At 44.4% G+C, this 21,327-nt stretch overlaps 3 protein-coding genes across 8 annotated transcripts in view; 1 reads left to right on the forward strand and 2 right to left on the reverse strand.

Moving 5' to 3' along the window:
• Positions 1 to 1,514: 1,514 nt before the first annotated feature.
• noctb (nocturnin b) lies at positions 1,515 to 15,131 on the reverse strand. 5 transcript variants are annotated; one of them, XM_085460374.1, is made up of 6 exons: positions 15,055 to 15,131; positions 13,791 to 13,955; positions 3,461 to 3,606; positions 3,196 to 3,364; positions 2,742 to 3,073; positions 1,515 to 2,637 (listed from the first exon to the last, which is right to left on the reverse strand). In XM_085460374.1, the coding sequence occupies exons 3-6, from the start codon at positions 3,596 to 3,598 to the stop codon at positions 2,095 to 2,097; spliced, it is 1,182 nt and encodes a 393-aa protein (XP_085316500.1). In that variant the 5' UTR covers positions 3,599 to 3,606; positions 13,791 to 13,955; positions 15,055 to 15,131; the 3' UTR covers positions 1,515 to 2,094. The 5 variants fall into 5 exon arrangements, with proteins under 5 accessions (XP_085316500.1, XP_085316497.1, XP_085316498.1 ...); XM_085460371.1 differs by having other exon boundaries at positions 13,782 to 13,955; XM_085460372.1 differs by having other exon boundaries at positions 13,778 to 13,955.
• Positions 8,525 to 21,327, forward strand: part of LOC146708471 (uncharacterized) — a 15,639-nt gene continuing 2,836 nt past the window's right edge. The window contains exons 1-6 of one of the 2 annotated variants that reach the window (XM_085460367.1): positions 8,525 to 8,702; positions 18,601 to 18,932; positions 19,415 to 19,479; positions 19,562 to 19,719; positions 19,811 to 20,314; positions 20,741 to 21,327. The exon at positions 20,741 to 21,327 is cut by the window's right edge and continues 900 nt beyond it. In XM_085460367.1, the coding sequence (XP_085316493.1) occupies positions 8,630 to 8,702; positions 18,601 to 18,932; positions 19,415 to 19,479; positions 19,562 to 19,719; positions 19,811 to 20,314; positions 20,741 to 21,327 (1,719 nt within the window). In that variant the 5' untranslated portion in view covers positions 8,525 to 8,629. Of the gene's footprint in view, positions 8,703 to 15,251; positions 15,840 to 18,600; positions 18,933 to 19,414; positions 19,480 to 19,561; positions 19,720 to 19,810; positions 20,315 to 20,740 lie in introns of those variants that run through there. The other variant, XM_085460366.1, reaches the window with a different exon arrangement.
• On the reverse strand, positions 10,878 to 13,586 carry ccdc175 (coiled-coil domain containing 175). The gene has a single exon (XM_085460368.1). The coding sequence runs from the start codon at positions 13,231 to 13,233 to the stop codon at positions 11,017 to 11,019; it is 2,217 nt and encodes a 738-aa protein (XP_085316494.1). The 5' UTR covers positions 13,234 to 13,586; the 3' UTR covers positions 10,878 to 11,016.

Genomic DNA, 21,327 nt, shown 5'->3' on the forward strand with positions numbered 1-21,327 from the left:
TACTGAACTTTATCGTCGAAGGCGATAAAGACAAGAATCTGGGTGAAATTCAGTTGTGCAAAATGTCTGTGTTTTGACAAATCCGGATTCCATTCAGCTCAATTGTTTTTTTTTTTTTTTTAGGTGAAGCAGAAATCTCAAAATTATCTCAAAACCTGAACATGGAAATAAAAAAAAGCAAACACTCGTACACCTGGATAAGAAGAGGAAACAGGCCTTTTATTTTTGGAATAAACTCTTTATTGTCATATCACAAGTAAACAACTGAAAGCACATCTAGTTTTAGTTAATTATAAGAAAAAACAACTTTCTCACACGGTTGCAATCATCACACAGGTGGGGTCAGTAGGAATTTGGCCTTAATGTGAAGAAAGGGCTCCATTTCTATTTATTTTACAAATGATTTCATCGGATTTTCAGTTATTTGGTGTTACCTGCCAAGTCTGCACGGGAGGTATCGGAAGACAACAAAGACAAAAACATTCCTGACATGCCAAATTTTTAACCTTGCAAACTACAGCTGACTCATCACTGCAGGCAAAGCAGATCAAAAGAGGCATGAGAGAGGGTGCGAGCAGCTTATTATTATTTAGTCTGTAACGTCTATAAAAAGATGTTTGCAGGGAGGGGACGAGAGGCCTGGCTTCTGTTTCTAATCCACCTGTAGAATAAAGTGCCACTATTGACCAATCACATTTGAGAACAATGTGGTAATGTGGAGGTAGACGCTTTCTGTGCACCACAGACAACAGAAAAGATGGACTTAACTTCCGAATGTTAAAACTGAAGCCCCTGTTGATGATCTAAAAGATGGAAAGTGTTTTCTTTTATATCATGAAAAGGGGGCGACGTTTCTGCTCTGAAATTATAGGGTGGATCAAAAAGAATCATCTGATTTCAAAAGGCTTTTAAAGTAACGGACATGGAAAGTTGTGGTAAATATTAAAATGAATGGCTGAATAGTAAGTTTTACATACAAAACGTACGATGTTCACCAATCCTCAACAGTGCGCCTCTCTGGACACACAACAGCTGTCTGCTCGATCGTTATCGGCGAACAGCTGTGGGAACTAAAGCTCTGTGAAATCAGATGATTGTTGTTTTTTTTAAAACACACCCTCAGCTGACAAGCTACTAGTTTCAGTTCATCTTATGTGATCATGAGCTAAGCAACCAAAACTGGCACACAGTTTCCAGTAGTTCCCTAAAGGTAGTTCAGTAGTTCATCTACATCAGATACGAAGGTGACTATGGCTAAAGATCATAGACCACACAATACTGCAGAATGGCCATGTACTAATACTGAACAAAGCATTAAGTCTATTTTGTGAGTCAGAATGGAGGGCTATACGCAGGCTCGTCACATTCGGTTACCAAACGCCAAAATGACGACAGCAAAGACGCTCAGCTCCTGGGTCAGTGTGTGACGTCACCGTGGCTGCGCCCTTCTTTACTACTGTCTGTGGTGTGGAGAGCTTAAGAAGGAACCAACATCAAGTCACAAAACTATCGGCTACTGTCAAGCAACCATTTATCTTTATTAGTTTTTAATTTATCTGCATTCATCAAAATTTCAAAAAATAAAAAAAAGGTGCATGAACATAAGGTCTTGGCACAGATATGTGTTGTCGCCAGAAAAGAAGACAGCAGACGATGTCCGATGCATTTCCAGACTCTGTCGTGCCCTTTTTTATTTTTTAATACAAATAGAAAAATTCACTCATCATTTTAATCTCTTAACATCCATCAGGTCATTGGTGACAGATCCAGAGTGGGAAACACTCTACCCTGAGTGGCCTGCAGGATGCTAAGAGGTGAAAAACCTGATTCCACCTCATATGTGTGATACTCAGACCATGTCTGTCCTGTAGTGCATCAGCAGCATGAAGCACAGAGTTCTTAAAGTACGTGTGTGCAGTCTGACGACAGGTAGAGCACACCTGCAGCTGGAATATCTCGTGCTGCAGAGGTACACTGTGTCCCATTAAAGTCTTGGCCATGTTTTGGCACACTGTCTTTATCACTCACATGTGACCTCCTGGTCACACAATAAAGCGAGAAGGAGGAAGCGCTAACCTCAACTCCACAGCGTCATCACTTCCGGTGTGCCGGTTTGTTGTTTCCTTCCCACTCCTCCTCCTTGAAGCTGAAGTCACAAACCAGAGAGAGGTGGTCGGACGGATAACTAAAGGACGGAAGTCTGTTTGGCCCGATCTCCTCCTCGGTGGGCATGTCCAAGACGGCATCCACTCTCAGCGTGTCCTTGGTGTACCAGATGTAGTCCAGAGTACTGCAGCACTCCCCCGTGGGCCGAATCTTCCACGTTGTGTACTCCGGCTCCGTCAAACCGTCCCGGCTGAGTTTCTTGTAAGCCGAGTCCAAGCCGAAAGGCGATGTGGCGAAGCGCCGATACACCTCCTCATTTGGGACTGCGTTGAAATCCCCGCATATGAGCAGAGGTATGTCGGCGGCGGGGTCGCCGGGCTGCTTCTGGACCACATTCTGGAGATGCCAAAGGAGGTCTGACCCCTGAGTGCTGCGGAGCCACTCCCAGCCAGAACGAGCCTTCAGATGGGTCACGGCCACGCACACGCATTTACCCGTGATCCGACAGCGCAGCGTGGTCACTATGGCAACCTGCGATCAGAGAGCAGCGAGTTAGAGTGTTGTAGTTTTATTTTTCCCAGAAAGGCTAAAGCTCCAGAAATACTACACCTGACAAAATTTTTTTTTTTCCCCACCTGATTGGTTGGAATCCTCATGGCAGAGAGTCGTATGTTGACGCTGTCGAGGAGCTCGAAGCGCGACTCGTCGTAGAACAGCGCGCAGCCGTCAGGGCCGTTGTTGCCCTCAACGCCCAGGCACGGAGACCACGGCTTGGGGCAGAAGTGGCTGCTGTAACCCAAACCTGCCAGCACCGGCTGCAAGGTGTCGTAGTAGTGGTCGACTTCCTGCATGCACACGATGTGGGGGCGGTAGGTGAGGACTTCCTCCATGATGAGGTACTTCCTGCGGGACCAGCTGAGGGCCTCCAAAGGACACATGACAAAATTGTCGAGTCCTTCGCCCAGAGCTGCAGGACAGGAGGAAGTGGGAGACCAGACTTCAGTAACAACATTATCCACCATGTGTTTTGTGTTCCACCAAAACAGACTCAGAAAGTGTGAATATTAAATTTCCCTGAGTGCACTCTACCTTGAGCCAGGATGTTCCATTGCATCACCCTGATGACACTGCTGGGGGCGCCGTCTCCATCACCGATGTGAACAAATTTCCTGTCGAAGCGAGGTGGTCGGTCCGTGAGGGCCTCCTCGCACTGACGAAGCAGCTCCTCTGGATCAGGGGGACATGGAGAGGACCCCTCCTGCTCCATCGACAGAAGGAGAGACAACACTTAATATTTAGATGAAAATATTCAAAAGAAAAAGTCTGAAGACAAAAGAAAAAGAAGAAAACCTACCGGGCAGAAATCTGGATCCAGCTTTGTGAATGCAGGTAGCTGGGGGTTCAGGTGTGAAGAAGGGAAGGGGAGAAGAGAGCTGGTGCTGCTGAGGGGCTGAGTCAGAGCGTTGTACAGCTTCGTGGCCCCTCCACCCATCGGATACACTGGTGAGGAGGAAAATCAAAGCGACAGTGAAGCATGTGATAGGATGGAGACACATCCACCTTTCTAACATGACGTATAAACTGAAGGTAACACACACATCTGTACTTTTATGGAAAGAATAATCTGTTCTTTCCCAGCGTTTGTTGAGCTTCAGCTCAGGTTGTCGTGTAAGGACCAAGCCATCACAGCGTCAGCAGTCCAGATGAAACAAACCCCCAAAGTGACAGCTGCAACTCAGCCTTTTGTTCTGCTTCAGCAGCATCTGTCGGCTTACACGTGACCAAACTCATTAAACCTAAAAATAACACGTGCGTTTCCCAGTGTGTGTCAGAGACTGAGCTGGATTAAACAGTCAGCTAACAAACTCAGAGTAAAACACCCCTTCCAAAGAAGGCTTTGTACCTTGTTAGCACGTTTCTATGCTTGAGCAAAACAAGCAGTCAATGCAGTGACTCAGTGTTTCACACGCAGAAAACCTAAGAAAACAAACGTGGAGCTGGGGACAGATTCTCAGAGGAGCTGTTTGGGTTTCACCGGTGAAACAGAGAGCAGAGGAGAGAAGTTGAAGTGCAGATATCCAAGTTGACAAAAATTTGTATAAAAGTGACAAAAGCTTCCCCCCAAAAATGTTAAACACAGAAAACAACTTTTAGTTATGAATTACAGGTAGCAGAAGCCACACCCTGCTGATAAAAATCAGTGTGCCACACCGCCTGCTCCACGAGTGTGTAACAGCATCTATATGCAACAACTTCAGAAACCAAAGTGGTTCAGATTGGGCAGATGTTGTACCGAGAGACACTGAAAGAGGTGCAAACTAAACACAAAAAGCAATAATCTTGCATCTCTAAATGTTTTGACTTTCAGCAAGACCAAAGCAAAAAAAGCTGTTATGCTTCAGCATTCCAAGGAGAATTAACAGGCGAAGTAATGCACTCCTCTCTGTAACGCGCACTCCAAGTTCCTTAAATCGGACAAAAAATGTGCTGCAGAGATCAGATTGACCTCTGCTCCGACATAAAAATTCTGACATCCAACTTTTCCTCTCAGCTCTCCGAGACCAGAACTACGTGACTATAAAAGGAGCTGGATGTTTAGGATCCGTGCAGTCTCGCGTCAAACAGACGGAGAACAGCAGCACGTTTAAACAAGCATCTTCATTCTGTTAAAATTTATATTAGTATATTATTTATTAATATGTAACAATAATGCTTTAATTCAGTCACACAGCAAGGCCAGGGTCCTTTTCTTGGAGTGGTGACCACGTAACTTTTCACATAGAAGCGTAAAGCAAAGACTCTGTGTTTACTTACTGAACAGAAATGTGCCAAATATGCTTAAACAAACAAATTTATTTCAAGGCTGACTAAATTAAACCCCACAGTTTTTTTTGTACGTAGCAAAAACCACATGTCCAAAAACTCCATCCTCTCTAATAAGACTTTGCGAGACTAAATTAAGAGCTACTGACGACCAAAACACCCAAAAGAAAAAGCTTCTTCTTACCCAGAGTCTCCATTATGCTCCTCTGCAATGTCCACGGTACTCCTTAGTTAAATGTCCTTAATGGCTCTTTTTAATGCTACCTAACAGATGTGCTGCCTGTCCGCTCGGGAGGCTAAACGTCTGCAGTGTGTCAGGAGACAGTGACAGATGTGCGGTCTGTGTGTGGAAATAACTATGACTTGTCACTGTTGCATATAAAGCCTCAGAGAGAGAGAGAGGAAGAGGAATTATGAAGCGCAGACGTCAGCGGACCATATGGAGCATTAGAGGTCATGTGCCAGACAGAGAGACAGAGACAGAGAGACAGAGACAGGAGGGAGAGAGCGACAAAGTCAAAGAGAGAGAGAGAGAGCGCGGGGCAAACCTGTTGAGTGGCTGATATGACTGACAGATTTACTCTAGCGACTTGGCCCTCGACTAAATATAGAGGCGCACAAAAACACGATACCCCGCACTCATCCTCGCTGATACACCATAACACCTATCACCCGAGTACACTGTGTTAATAGTTTCTAATCACTCTGTGAGAGCACAGCGTGTGAACGTATGGTAACAACTTCCTCATTTTGGCTGTTGTAACAGCAGCGCGCACGCACACACACACACACACACACACACACACACACACACACACACACACACACACACGACTATAATTAACCATTCAGCAGTGCTATGACAGTTTTTTTCCACACATGCTGTAGTTTTCCAACCTGTCAATCAACTTTTTTGACACAAACAATAACAGGCTGCTGAAGCATTTACAGATCTTACACGAGATAACATTCACTGGTTTATCTGGTAAATAGACTGGTTCTTATAAATGGACTGCTTTACACAACTTGCTTCATTCACCCATTCACACAAGCTCCTTTTTTCTATGCTGTTTCTAGGGGCTTTCTGTCTGTGTGAGCAGTTACTGTACAAGCACTAAATGCTGCAATGTCCATTTCAATGTGCTTTGTGCAATTTGAGAGAATGGAGTAATCTGGAGTGACTGTTAAGTGATCTTTTCACTGTTGAGAGTTCACTTATTTGGATGTTACAGTAACAATAGAGACATTCTATTCGTTACGCAGACCTGATCACGATGGATCCTCTACAATTAATTCTCTGTTGTTGGGCTGTTTAAGTGCAGGGCGACACACCCGCCGTCACGGTGTTTCAGATATTTATCAGAGATTTCGACTGACTGGTTCACCGAGCGCCAGGTCGATTCTTTATATAATGTCTCTCGTAGCACTACAAATAAACAATTATATATATCAATGAACTCTGATTTGTAAATTATTAATTCATCCTACTACTTTTCGAGCATGTAAAGTGTGGGGTATCTCGAGATGTTAGTGGAAAAGCAGTTTATTTTTTTACTTTGCTTTTCTGTTTTCCATGTATTCTATTTTATTTATTTTTACATGTTCGAAATCAAAAACAGTCAAATGCTCAAATATTTTTTTGGACATGGAAAAATAAAACTCCCCTGGGACAGTATTCATTTCTCATATCTACGATCACTTCTGATCTTATACTTGGGTCACCTTAAAGGACGCGTGCAGCAAGAAGACCAATATCTGTTTAAAACTATTCTGTCGGGACGAATGGTGAGCATAGAAAATGAAGAAAGGACATCATTGGCAGACTTGCTCCAACGCTGCAGGCTTGGGACTGTTAATATGTTTATAAAAGAAAAGAGAGAAATACTCCACATATTTCTGACACTCCCTGCAAGGTACCAAGTGATCAGGGCTGGGGCAAAAGCGCAGCTCTGGGGTTGGCAATGGCACACCAAGGAAAAAGGGGGGAGGGGGATTAAGGAGTTCTGGCTCACCTTTTTGCATCACTGTAAGTATTTAATGATATAATATTAAATAACATTACCTACAGAGAAAGTTTTCAGCTAAAATAACAGATAGAAAGCAACTCATTCAATTTTGAGAGACAGACTCCCCCTCATCTACCTCACAGTGGTTTGGTCCACTTCTTACCTTTACCTAATGCCTTTACTTTGCAAATTGTAATTGTGCATTCATCTAGATATTCAATAGTAAAAGTAGATCTATTTTTGCTGCTGTTCACCTGCATCAGCTGAACTTTTATCGGTACATAAATCTGGTTTCAAATGTTTTCTCTTTATATAATGTCTCTAGATACTTTTTATGTGGCAGCCTGTATTTTTCCAACCTGCCAAATGCATAGAAAGAAAAGCTGCACCTATGGCAGTGCATCTGCACCGGACTGCATCAGGCAGCTGCAACTAATAAAACGACCAGTCTGCAGGCAGATGATGGTAATAACTATAATGCAGAACACCAGGTGTATATTTTATATTTCTGTGCAAAAGCATTAAGAACATATCAACATCTAAAGGCAATTAGGTGAAAAGTGGAAAAACAAATCCGACAGAATCATTAGAACGACGGCAATTTAGCTGGAAGAACCAGATCTAGTATTTTGAAACACCTCAAATTAAACGCAAACAGATAAACACCGGTGCTGGAAAATGACTGTGTAAACACATGGAACCAAATCATACTGAGCACACATGAACACATTTTTTTTTAATAATCAAAAAAATTTGAAAAAAAAAAAAAAGTTTGAATCTTGTAGAAATCGGTCGGGCTACATTAAATCTGAGGATGGACAGTTTCAGAGTACTAGCTGAAGTTTCTATATCCACATGTGGTGTAAAATTGTGTGGAATTAACACATGTCCAAACATAACTCAGTTTAAAGTCAAATATAATATAAAGGACGGGGATTTGCAGGGATAGTAACCTATAGTTACCTAACGTCTGTACTTTGCAAATTGTAAACACCGGATGTACAGATCTTTTATTGATTTTTTTAATAGATTTATTGTTTGTTATTTTTCCAAACTACATTTTATTCACTCTGTTACTTTTCTGTGGAATCTTTGCTACTGTGTGGCTGCTGCATTGTTACAGAGCAGCTGTTTATAGAAGCAGGAGCTCGGTGCACATTAAAATCATCACGCTTCTTTTCTAGTAGAAATTCTTCCGAGTTGGTAGCTGTCTACACCACATCAGATGTTCTGTGAGCCCACAAAACCACATTTGTCGTAGTTTATCAACAACAACAAAACATCTAATTTTAGAGGATGACTCACACCTGCACGCTGACCATGCACAACCCATACCTTAAGCTTATCACAGCTGATTTTAACAAAGAGGAAGTCATTTTTAACTGTAGCAGAATCACGAACATCAAGATCACTGAGCATTCACGTGCACGCCGCTGTGTGGTCAGGATGACTCACATCCTGTAGACGACCTGTAGTAAATCTATGTAACTGTGACTAAGTGCACGAGTGTTGGCAGGAGGGAGGGGCCAGAGAGTTGTCACTGGATCCTCTGGTGGTGTATTGACATTTCCATATTGAGGGCAGCTGCCTTGTCAGATTTCTGTGAGGGGGATTTTATGAGTTTGTGCCTTTTAGAGGAGCTGAAACAGCTTTAACTACGTGTGTGATCTTGTGATGTGCTTCATCAAAACCACATGCACGGTCAGTTAAATATAACGAGAAGAATGTTTTTAGCTGCCTGCACCCACCAGCAGTTTGTCTTACACGGTAAGAGCGTCTTAAAAAGAAGCTAAAATGAAAGCAGTCTGTATGCAGATCAGCTGCTCGACGTTTCAGTTTGACAGTTTGTGTCGTAGACATAACTTTGCTGCAGGCTTTAACGTCTATCCAGCTGAGAGACATTTTTATCTCTTTTTAACTCTCTGTGTTACACTAAGCCACTCTGAACTACGCTTTAAGCTTTCTCTCATGGGTATTTTTATACATTTTTCTAGTATCATTTCATGAGGGGCCATTTTTAAATTGCATTATCTAGAAAACTATAGTTTTCTAGAAAAAAAAAATCAACACAAAGTCAGTTTAAATTTCATGGATATATCCAGAGGTTAGGGAACATGAGCCATTGTTTTGGATTCACAAAGTACAACAGGTGCTGGAGAGACACCGAGACAACCCCAATTACTGTAGGGAGTGGTTCAGCTGGTGACCACAGACCATCACTCTCTCCTCAGCCCTGTCCTCTTCACTTCCTGATAGCATGAAACGGTACCTCCGATCCATTCAGGTTACACAGGTAGTCTGAATGGATCGGAGGTCCCCTGGTATGGCACATCCACACATGCTATCACAACCAGGCTTGCAGAGTCTCTCAGCACAGGAGAGGCCAAGAGACGGGCAGTAACACAAGGAGAGTTGGACAATAGCTTAGCAGGGCTTCAGCCCAGCAGAGGGATGAGAAGACGGAGGAAGAGAATTCCCAGAGGCCTGCAAAACAACCTCCAGCTTGCTCATGTGCATGTTTATGGTCTAACTGTCACAAACAGATTGCATGGAGGTGGAATGAGGGCCTTTAGTGAGCCGTGTGGTCACAGCCCAGAAACATTTTTTGTTTACATTTGGGTCAATTGTGTCAACATTTAGATGTTCAGGCAGGAAATTGAGACTTTGGCCATTTGTTGAATTGAGGTGAGACGTTTAGCTGCAGCACAGCATTTCCTAGACTCCATTCTCAGAGTTGCAGCGGTTTTTTTGGCAGAAGGCTCGGCTGTGAGTTACGGGGAAACTACGTGACCAGAGATCTCTTATTAGCTTGCTCTGTTTTCCAACTACTGAGCTGGCATGTTCTGGGCTATGAAAGAGGCTGGGTAAGAGCAAAGTCAGAAATCTCTGGTTTTGCTCTTACATCAGGATACAAAACTATGAGTGTCTGTCAAATTCAGGATCATCCTTTGAGCTGTTGGAAGCTCCCTGTCAGTTACCCTGGTTTTCTTTTCTTAATCCTTTTGGTTAAACGAAGTTTAATGTGGACCAAATTACATTGAGAAAGGTACGACATGTATTTAAACATGTTAACAAACACGGCCTTTAGTGAAACTGAATTCAGCACTCCTGCCTTAGTAACGATAAAATATCTTAAATGTAAGATGAGAACATCAGCATTTGTGTCTTTGTACATCTTGTTATGACTGATAACATTACATTTGAGCCGTGTGTGTCCTTCAGCTGAAGCCAATCGTTAAAAAAAGGATTAACTTTCGACAACAACAGTTTGAGGTAGTGATGAAATCTACCGTTTGTGAAGCAATATCTCAGAAAAGAACAGCTTGTATTGTGGCATCAGATACACCACACACAGAATCCTGAACACGAGATAAGCAGATTCATTTAGAGACAAAGATATTAAAAACATGAACAAAACTGTCTAAATATAAACGAAGGTCCAGCCAAAGCACAAAGCTACAGATACCTTAGGTCAAAGTAAAGTTTACTTCTGGGCTTTTTGGAGACTTACCTTCTTCACTGGAATAAAATGACGACTTCCTCTTAAAACTGACTTTTTGGCAGCTGCAGCCTTGTTTTTCGTTCCGTCTTAGTAAACCAGTATTTAGCCCTCTGAGTACGTGCCTCTGGATACATGTGTGTGCATGTTTTTGTTGAGAGGAAGTACAAGTGGGTGTGTGTTTGACCCTGTAACTGCGGGGAAAGGTCACGCTGAGGAAAAGCCAGATCTATTCTGCCATCTGCTGGTAGGAGTCACACAGGAAATGATTTGTATTTGTGAAAGTGCATGAGAAGTGCAATTATGCCCATCTCGCAAACAAAAACTACTTTCAAAAATTCATCAGCTCCATAAGTTCAGTTTTAAATTGGACCGAGCACCACCTCTGGTAACATTTTTCAGATAATTGTGTCAAGAAACAAAGTGAACCAACCACAACAAAAAAGTATTTCAAATTATCTTCATCTTATACCAAACTTTTTTTTTGTCCACATTACAGGTTAATATCAGGCTCAAACGTTGCCTGTGCACAGACAGCAGGCTGACATCCTGAAGTCAGTCCACTTGTCATCCTGGATAAAGTCAGCTGCATAGTTTCGCTGTGGTCTTGTCTCCCAGTCGTTTGCTGAAGTCGAGCATTTGTTGGTGAAGGAGCGTGCTAATGTTTCCTAACTGCTGTTTCCGATTCTTCAGATGGTCAAGCAGAGAACCAATCGACATGAACAGGACGCCTTCACTGCTCTCGTGGTCCTGGGTTAACATTAAATCCTCCGCCCAGGCTTGCTGTAAGCTTTCCCATAATGCCTCTGTGTCTTGCCTGAACTTCTGAGCCTCCTGCCAGTATTTGTGCGTCTCCAGTTTGGCTGTTTCGATGTCCTCCGTCATCTGACTGATATGGAACTGCAGCCTGCTGTTCTCCATGGTGACTTGCTCCAGTTTCACACCACAGTCGTAGATGCCCACCTCCACGGCTCTCAGCTCAGATGCCTGTCTGTGGAGCGTGTTGATGTGGCACGTTTGCAGCCCCTCCAGCTCAGCCTTCATTTCCTCTTTGGGCTGAAGGAGTTCACTGGTTTTCTCCTTCAGTGCCTGAATTGAAAGCTCCATCTCACTCCTCCTCTTCCTCAGCTCATTGAGAAGCTCTTCCAGCCTGTGGTGCCTGTTCTGCTCATCGCTCCACTCGGCCTCCACCTTCTTCAGAATCTTTTCCTTCTCCTCCACCTCCCTCTGCTTCTCCTTAACACTCTGAGCAACCTTGTCGACATCAGTGGTGAGCTGCTGTAACTCCTGGCGCTGCCGGCTCTCGATTCTTTCGTACTCCTCCTTGGACCGGGTCACATGCCTCATCAGGAGGCTGGCATCAGTGGTCTTGGGCTCCTGCCTCAGGAGCGCTTCTTTTTTTTGAAGCAGCTCCTCATATCTTCTCTGGGTACTACTAATGTCAGATGTCATTTTCTCAATATGCTCCTCCTGTTTCCTCTTTGCCTCCTTCAGGAGCTGCAGGAGTTGCTCTTTCTCCTCCTGAAGCCAGCCCACATTCTTTTCTCCTGCATCCATATTGCTGCGTAGCTCTTCCTGATTCCTCTCAACGAGACGCTTGTTAATTACATCAGTTTCCTTGAGATCTTTGACCTGCTTCTCCATCTCTTTGATCTCCCTGCCATGCTTTATGATGGAGGCAATACGCTCCTCCAGTTGCAGCCTGGACCACTCCAGCTGCTTGGAGATCTGCTGATGCTCAGCCCTGACCAAGTTCTCTTTAGTGTGCCGATGCTTGAACACCTCACAGACCTGAGTCAGGGCTGCCTCTAAATGCTGTTTTGATGCTCTGCCCTCCTTTATTTTACTGTCCATTGTGACGATTTCCTCTTGCAAGTTCTGCACAGTGAGGCTGAAGGCTTCCTCCAACTCATGCAGTTCCTCCTTCAGCAGATCCCTCTGTTGCCTCAGCTCCCGTTGCTTTTGGACTTCCCCTTCCAGCTGCTCCTCATGATGGTGCCGTGACACATTCAGTCTGTGTATGTTGTTCTCGACCTTACCCAACTCATCCATCAGCTCATCCAGCCGTCCCTGGGCTTTGTCTTTCTTGTTGGTAATGCTATCCAGCTCTCTTCTGCTACTCCTGTTCAGGTGGTTTTGCTGCTCTGTCTGCTCCTCAACATTGCTCACCTCTTCCAAGAGGTCATTTCTTTTCACGGAGGAGGCTTGTCTCTCCAGCTTCATGTTCTGCTCCAGGGTTAATCTGTCCTGCTCGACGCCGGCAATGCAGGACTTCAGCTCCTCTATATTCTCCCACGTCATGTTCAGCTGCATCTGTGAGCTGTACTTTAGGGAAAGTAGATCATTCAGAGTAGCCATGATGGTATCATGGTTAGCCTTCGCCTGATCCCGCTCCAGGTACAGGGACTTGTTTTGGCTGAGAAGGGATTCCTGCATTTTCGTAGCTTCTTCTTGGAGCTGAGAGACTGCACTGAGATCTTTGCACAGTTGCTGGATCTCCTCGGCATTTGATGCTCGCGCCGCTGCTACATCAGCCATGATCTCCTTGCTCATTCGTTCACGCATGTTGCTGATCTGGTGTCTCAGTTTGCTGTTTTCTATGCTTTCCACTTCCAAGTGTTCACGAGCAGCACGCCTGTCTGCCTCCAGCTCGCTGACAGCAGTCGTTATCTCCATCAGGTGGAGGCTGGCCTCAGGTGCGAACGGTACCTCCTTCTCTTTCAGGTATTCGTCCAGCTCCTTTAAACGCTCCAGAACCACCATAACCGATGAAAAGTCGGGCACCAGTGAAGAAGCCATATGTGACTACGTTTTGGAGCGTGTTAGCGGCACTCCGAGCCGTATACGGAGCGTTTCAAACAGATGCTCGCTGGCACGGATGACTTGTGTGTGCTGTCGTCGGGGTAACAGCTACCCCCCCTGTCTGCTACTTGTTTAAAAAAAAAAAAAAAAAAAAAAAAAAAAAAGGCTGGTGGAGTCAGTCCAAAATCCTAAGCTATTTAACCCACGATATTTGTTTGATTCACTTTATTAAGTAAAGCCTTCACCTGAAGCCTTTTCTGCAGCGTTAAAGTTCATACAGCAGCTAGCAATCGCCGATAACTTATGAGCGCTGTCGCCAGGGCAACGGTGTCCCCATCGCTACTAGCTCTACGGCAACCCGGTGACGTCAGCACGCTCGAAGCTACCTATCAGCCAAGTGCTAACCGCCAGAAAATAGCCCCAGGAAAACAAAGCAAGTTTGGCAAAGTCAGCGTTTGAAACGTGAATAGAAAAAATACTGTGTGCCCCCGGTCCCAAAATTTAAATGCTACAACTGTCAGCAGTGGGGTATGGTGCTTACCTACCTGGCGTACCCGATTTGGGGGTGATGTTTGGGTTCAGTCAGAAGGACCACAGCTAACATCCAACGCAGGCAGGGAGGCCGGCCACAGCTGCCTGGGTTGCCAGATTTTACGGTTTCACGTAGGGTTTCTGCTGCCTCTCATTTAGCCCGAGTAATATTAAATGCCTAATGGGGCCTAACACACACACACAGAGCGAGAGAGAGGAAGAAAATAGATGGATGGATGATAAATAGATCTGTTGTCATGATGGGTATTCATATTTAAAAAAGTGTAGCTGACCCTTGTAATCCACAAGGCTTCAAACCTGTCAAAGTGCTTGGTTTCTGTGGGTTTTTCTATTCCCAGCTCTGTGTGATTACAAGGACAGTCAATATTCCTAATACGGTCATGTCAGGAAACCCCACCCACCCGCTTTCAAATAAGCCAATCAAGAGAAAGCTGGTTTCAATAAAGGCATTGGTGAGCTACAACAGTTTTTATTTCAACCCGTCAATAATATGCTGCAGCTTTCGCCAGATCTCACCCTAGCTGAGCACTTTATAGCCGATTTTGAACCAAGGTGATGGTGCTTCCTACCATCATCATCATCATAATATAGCGTGAGAGGAAATATCTTGCGAAAAACTTTTTTTTCCTATGTAAACTTTGTGCATATTTCAGCTTTTTTCTCGTCTGCACAAACCATTAAAAAAAATCTTTTACTCTCACCGTGTGTTTATACACCACTCTGCACATAATTATGAGTTATTATTGATCTCTGACTCTCTTCCAAAGCATGTTTTTTTTGTCCTGTCTCCCTCCCCTCAGCCCCAACCAGATGACTGGCCCTCCCTGAGCCTGGTTCTGCTGGACGTTTCTTCCTGTTGAAAGGGAGTTTTTCCTACTTACTGTCGCCAAAGTGCTTGCTCATAGGTGGTCATCTGATTGTTGGGGTTTCTCTGTATTATTATAGGGTCTTAACCATACGAGGCAACTGTTGTTGTTGTGGCACTATATAAATAAAACGTCTACCTTTTATCAGAAGCTCCAGAATCTAACAAGTACTAACATAATACATGAAATAAAATTACATGGATAGTTCTTTTTTTTTAATGTGTGACAATCATTTGATAATTTGTAGCATGCAATGGCAATATCAGGAAAAAAAAATCCTGTAGTAGGACAGCATCAGGTCAAGCACAGCCCATGTCTGCAGCACTGGTCCTCAGGACTCCTGGGTTTTTGATACCCTTTTGCAGCTGCCCGCTTTACACACACACACACACAATTTTACCTTTACGCTGGCTTTGATAGCTGTTTTCCTCCTTAACCTTTTCCGAGGTTTGTGGAGACTGTGTTTATCTTTATAGGCAGTCGGTGTTTTTTGCCGGCGTATTGAGAACAAGATGTGGCAACACTCGGCCGTCGCAGTGTGCTGTCGTCAGTCTACAGAGAAAGACGTAAAAAGCCCAGAAATAGAGCAGGTAGAAGGCCATGCGGTCCCACTGGCTGCAGTTCTGTGTGTGTTTAAACAAAAGCTGTGGACGCTCTTTGACCGGTTTCTCATTTTAAAACCAAACTGAGAGCTGTGAGATTTTTTTCACATCTTTGAAGGGAAGTGATTTATTAAAAACACGTGTCGTACACATGCCTGCAGTCAGGAACTTTTAAGATATTGATTGGTATCTGCTGCTTTTACTTTTAGAAAGAAGGTTTTCGCCGTCATTGACCTGAATCTGTGCGGTACAAGAGCGTTGCATGTAATCAGGTGGTGTAGTTTTCCTGTCTATGCATCGCAGATCTGGTAGCGGGGCTGCAGGCTGCAGAGCTACAGAAACATGGATCTTATCAGTAAACCCAGAAGCAAGTCCATCGTGTGGCTGTATTTTGGCTTAAAGGCGGATGAAAAGGGGCGACCTTTGAACACCGGTGAGGCCGTTTGTCGCCTGTGCCGAAAAATAGTGCTGGCAAAAGGTGGAAATACTACTAATTTAAGAAGCCACCTGAAAAGGCGACATCGTGCTGATTTCTTTGAGACCACTTCCTCCGCGACCGCGGGAGCTTTACTTGACACTCAAGGTGATTTTTTTTTTTAACCTAAAATAATTTCTTCATTGAAAACTTGTGGAATCTTAAAGTATGCATTAACTTATTTTCTCATATGTCTGAACCCTGCATGCCTCCAGCCCAGCAAAGCCGATCAGACATGGCTGCTCACATGGCTCACCTGGGGTTGCTTGAAAGTTGCATTTTAGTGCTGTGACAAAAAAATAGTCCCTGAGCCCCGACGCTGCTTTACTATGCAGCTTTTTTACAGTTAACTTGCAGACAAGGTGTGTTTAGTACTGCGCCTGTGCACACTCACAATCTGGTAGCTTTTCTAAACAACAGATCGATCATCAACCGGATGATACTTGGCTCAGATAATGTGCATTTTTTTATACCGTACGCGCCGAATAAACTGTACCATACTCTATGCACAGCGGTGTGTTTTACATCAGGAAGTCCCGCAATAAATGACGAATAGCTATCCAGTCACACATGCGCAGTTGATGCCATGGTATAAACCGCTTGTATCCATAACCACTGTTTCATGCACATTGAGAAAGACTGGGTTTGTGTTCCGTGTAACTCCCACTGCCCACAAGCAATTTTTCTAAAAGGTCTTAAGTCGCCCCCTCTAAAAACAAAACAAAAACCCTCCATATGAGGAAAAAATACTAATAAAAATAGACCCCTCTCTCACTGTTTCAGTAATGTTAAGGTTCAGGCTCTGGTGAGGTGTTCCACTATGTTCTTTTCTATCCAGATATACTTTTACAGCACTTTGTTTGGGAATCACTGACAGCAGCTTTATTTTTCAGCATGACAATCAGGTGCTTTTTAGATGGTATTGCATGATGGATCAAAATCCAATGACATCACTGGGTGAAATGCAGCCCCAAGCCATGATAGAGCCTCCACTGTGTTTTACAGATGCCCGTATACCCTTGTTTACCTCCTTTGTACATATTGGAAAACATTTGATCCAAACATTTTATAACTTGGTTTCATCACTTCATCAGACCTTTTTCTTTCAGCTGCCCTCTTACTGACACAGCATGTAGCTCTGGGTATTCGAGTTTGCAGATTTTGATGCCAGATGCAACCCCAGAGGGATTTGTGTCTCCACCTGTGCTCAAACCAGGGATCTCTTGCTTGATAGATGAATGTGTAACTCACTACACAATCTGCCTCCTTTGAAGCACAACTGTTGGCTCAAGACTGTTGCAGAGTGCTTTGGAGGTGCATGACTAAACTGTGTCAGATCGGTTTGATCCACATGTTATCTTCAGCTTTACCTGTATTTTGCCCCTGTCAGTTTTATCTATTTAAAAAAAATGATCTAGGTAAAAGACAACTTATTGGATAACACTGACTAAAAGGAGTCTCTTCGCCTCTCATGTTTTTGAAGATAACTGTCCTGGTCCTGTTCGTAGTCCTTGCTCTGTCAGATTAAAATGGAGGCTCTGTTCTTCATTTTCTTGTTGCTTTACCAACTGATGATGGCTTTCTTTCATAACTCAGGGTGAGCACGCACAGAGTGTATTGAACTGCAATCAGCTGTTGTGCAACTGGAAACTCTGAGCATCCCGTCTCAGAGTTAATCAGCTCAGAGGTTATGGCTAGACTCTCCCTGCAGGACTTAATTATATGGGCTCAGTGTTGGCCTACATGTGTGAACATCAATCGTGCGAGCCAGAATCGATCACAGCAGTCGCACTGTCCACCATCTGCGTGGCCCCGGGCTCACAGCGTGCACAGATACGCCGAGGTTTGGGGAATCACTCAAATACAATTTTATTAAGTCACCTGACCCCATTCCTCTGCAGCCGTAAGCAGCAGAGCGTGATATTACCACAGAGCGATTCAGACAGCCCAGCAGGGCCTGACAAGTGGGTACTGCTGTCAGAAGTCCATGTGAGCACACTGTCTTTGCAGCAGCGGTGCAGTGGCTTCATTATTTCAGTGATGATAGTTTGAGTAGACACCATCTCGAAAGTTAAACTTAAAGCTTCTGTTATGATCGACCCTGATGCTACAAGAGCCACCAGTGACAGCATTTCTTTTTTTAGTGCCTTTACAGGCTTATTTTACTCTGCAGGCTTCAGGATGGGCTGGTGGGAAAAGACAAGACAAAAAAACACTCAGTGTGATCTGACTGAAGATCATCAAATCCAAATAAAGAGAACAAAATGAAAAGTGATTAAAAGGAGGGGGAAAGATTAAATAAAAGCCATCAGCCACTTGTAGACCTGATCTGCAAAATTATTGGTAAGATCTCACTTCACGTACTGAACACAGATTTAATGGTGACTGGTGTTCTTCCTGGTGGCTGGGAGCGTTGCTGTCACCCCGGCGGGCGGGCGGGTGGTGTGGACACGCAAGTTTGTCAATACGATAACTCGAGAATGAGGCAATGTAAAACTTTCAAATTGATACCATGGGTGCATCTATTAAATATCGAGTTCAAATCCCAGCGACTTTGACTTGAAGGTCAGAGGTCAACGTTTCTGAAAATCACCTTTTCTTTTCAAATTTGTACAATAAACATATCATATGTGCATCTGCTAGGAGACGGCGGGCTAGCACTGGTGGCTGCCTGTAATACAGACGTTAAAGTTTGTCTGTATTGTATTATTCCCCTCATCTGAATACAGCAGCTTCCTGTCTTTCTGAATTCTGTTGCTTAAAACGACCCAAGAAAGTGGAACTATGCTCCGTGAAGATGAATCCCGACCCTGAATTTTCAGTAATATCTCTGTTGTTTCATTATTTCTCTATTATATTCTTTTTCCAGGTTTGGATCTCAACAATGAAGAGTTCTTTGAGGATGTTCCCTCGCTCCAGCCTACTTCCAACCAGAACTATGTCCCAGATGCGGTGTTGCCGCCCGGAGACCCGTGGCTCCACAGCGGCCCCTCCCGGGCGGCGCTGTCTCTGCCTTCCTGCCTGTGCCTCTGTGGGGACCTCGGGTCTGGACTATCTGCTTCTGGATCTTTGGGCGAGGAGCAGAATGGGGAGATGAAGGTGTACGCCAAGTGCCACCTTCAGCAGGGTGTCATGTTTGGACCCTTTGTAGGAGAAGTGTGCAAGGGACAGATGCCGGCCAACCTCAAATATGCCTGGGCTGTGAGTAAAACGAACGATCACTTTTGTTCATACAGCATCGTGTAGACAGTTTTTGGATGTTTAGTTTTTTTGTTATAAATTATAAGCCGTGTTGATTTAAGAGGCCGTATGGACAGATTCCAGCATAGCCTCAGCTCTTAATCAACAATGGTTTCTGTAAATTACATAACGGGAAGTAAAATGGGAAATTGATCAGCGAATTGGACCCCATATCAGTCTGTTGCAGTCTGAAAACTGAGAGGGAAAGCAAAGTATTTTGCTTTAAATAAAGCAAATATTTTGTTGTCTTTAAATAAAGAATTACAAGATATAATTTTATTTTGATAGAAGTTGTTCTTGTAGCAGAATGACTGGGAAGAAACCCAACAACAATGACAAAAGCTGTGTGTAAAGAATCCCTTTTTGTGCTTTAAAAGTTTAATCTTTGGGTTGTTTCCTATTGGCCATATGTTAACACAAAGATGGGCTTTTTGTGTTTTTAGATCAGAGACGATGCTGCTTTTATCTACGTGGACGCTTCTGATGAAAACAAATCGAACTGGATGAGGTGGGCAGTTTTTATGGTTCCTTTTGCTTATTTTTATCTTCTGATGTAGTTGCAGACTTCACGCATTTGTTGTGTGTTTCAGGTATGTCAGATATACCAGCAGTGAGGAAGAGCACAACCTGGACGTTTTCCAGTTTTACCGTCGTATCTACTACAGGGTTTCCCAGCCCATCTCAGAGGGAGCAGAGCTCCGGGTCTGGATCGGCAAGGATTATGCCACCCTTCTGGGTCTGGGGATGGGTGAGCTCTGTCCCAGTTTTTAATGCAGTACAGACTGAAAGGTAGCTCTGTAAAGGTGCCTGATACATTTGTCTTTGTCGGTGATGTACAGGTGACAACGTGAAATGTGAAGTTGGAGACAAGGAGACGGCTCTGCGCCTCCTGCAGGACATTCAGTTGGTCACCCTCCCGGAGCCGAGCAGCACTTCCTTTTGGTCAGATCACAGCCAATCACAGAGCCCCATGCCTGTCATAAGCGACGTGACGACGATGTCGAACTCAGACGCCGTCAGCGACCCAGGCAGCATGATCACTGGCTCCTCCTTCGTCTCCACCTCTGTCATCTCCTTCCCGTCTCCTCACACGATAGAAAAGTATGATTTTCTGCCTGGAACTGAGAAACTGCTGAGCAACCCCAACGCCATCCAGAACAGCCCGTGGTACTTCTTTGGACTCGAGCCCGACCCCACCGGTCGGCCTCTGGACCGAAACACGGCTGTGTGCAAGCTGTGCATGGAGCACGTGAGCTGTGCGGGAGGAGTGCCAGATCTCCAAAACCACCTGACCAACAAACACCACTTCAAGCTGAAAGACAAGGACCGGAGTCTCACACTGGGTAACTCTCTACTTCCTGTTTGCAATGCACAGTGCCAGAAGTTATTAGGTTAAAAGAAAGAGTAAGTGATGCAGAATCTCTGGGGGAAATTTCATTAATAAACATCCCAAAGTTATTAAAGCATTTAGTTATGGGGATTCATCATCTTGGACAGATGAATGGGTGTATTAAATCATGTCCTTATCTATTTTGTAGGGATTGTATTTTGACCACACTTTGACTTGATCCCACCTAAATCAGTGGGATTCATAGAAAAGATTATTTTCCTCAACGTATTTTGTTATTGTGCAAAATCTGTGAGTTAGAAAACTGTTGCTTTTATCAAATATGCAGTTGCAGTTACTTAACTCTTGTTTGTTATAGAACAGAAAGGAATTTAATTCTGTTTTAATTTCCTATTTAAAAGCTGCTTTTTCACAAAAACAGGTCAACAACGCTCTCAGCCGCTCACACTTACCAGCGGTCTCATCAGCACTCTCCCCTTGGTTCTGTCCACTCAAGTGACCGATGCTATCGTCAACTTTCTTATCGTGGACCTCCAGCCGCCATCTCTTGTGGAAGGCGAAGGCTTCAGAAAGCTGATTCTCACACTGCTGCCTAATTACAAGGAGCTGCCGTTGTCCTGTCAGCTCGAGAGTCTGCTGACGGACCACCACGCCCGAGGCAAGGCGAGCCTGGCTCGGCTGCTCAGGAGGAAAAGTGAGAGCGGAGAGAGCGAGGAGGTTAAGGACTACACTGCTCCCATTGAGTTCGAGCACAGGAGACGTGGGCGAGCTTCCAGCAGTCAGAAGGAAGTTCCTTACTTTGTGACATTGAGCGCAGAGGTTTGGCTCCACAACTGGCAGGGAAACACTGAGAGGTACCTCACGCTCTGGGCGCACTACGTAGACAGTAGCTTTAGCTTTCAGAACATTGCTTTGGCGACCCAGCGGCTGACAGAGAGCGGGGGGGAAGAGCACGCCGTCCGAACGGTGGAGGCCCAGGTGAAGGTGATGGCGCACGAGTGGGGAATC

The sequence above is a fragment of the Copadichromis virginalis genome, linkage group LG6 (assembly GCF_057382275.1).
Source record: "Copadichromis virginalis isolate Kocher_CV1m ecotype Utaka linkage group LG6, C_Virginalis_male_GT1.1, whole genome shotgun sequence".
NCBI classification, from domain to species: domain Eukaryota; kingdom Metazoa; phylum Chordata; class Actinopteri; order Cichliformes; family Cichlidae; genus Copadichromis; species Copadichromis virginalis.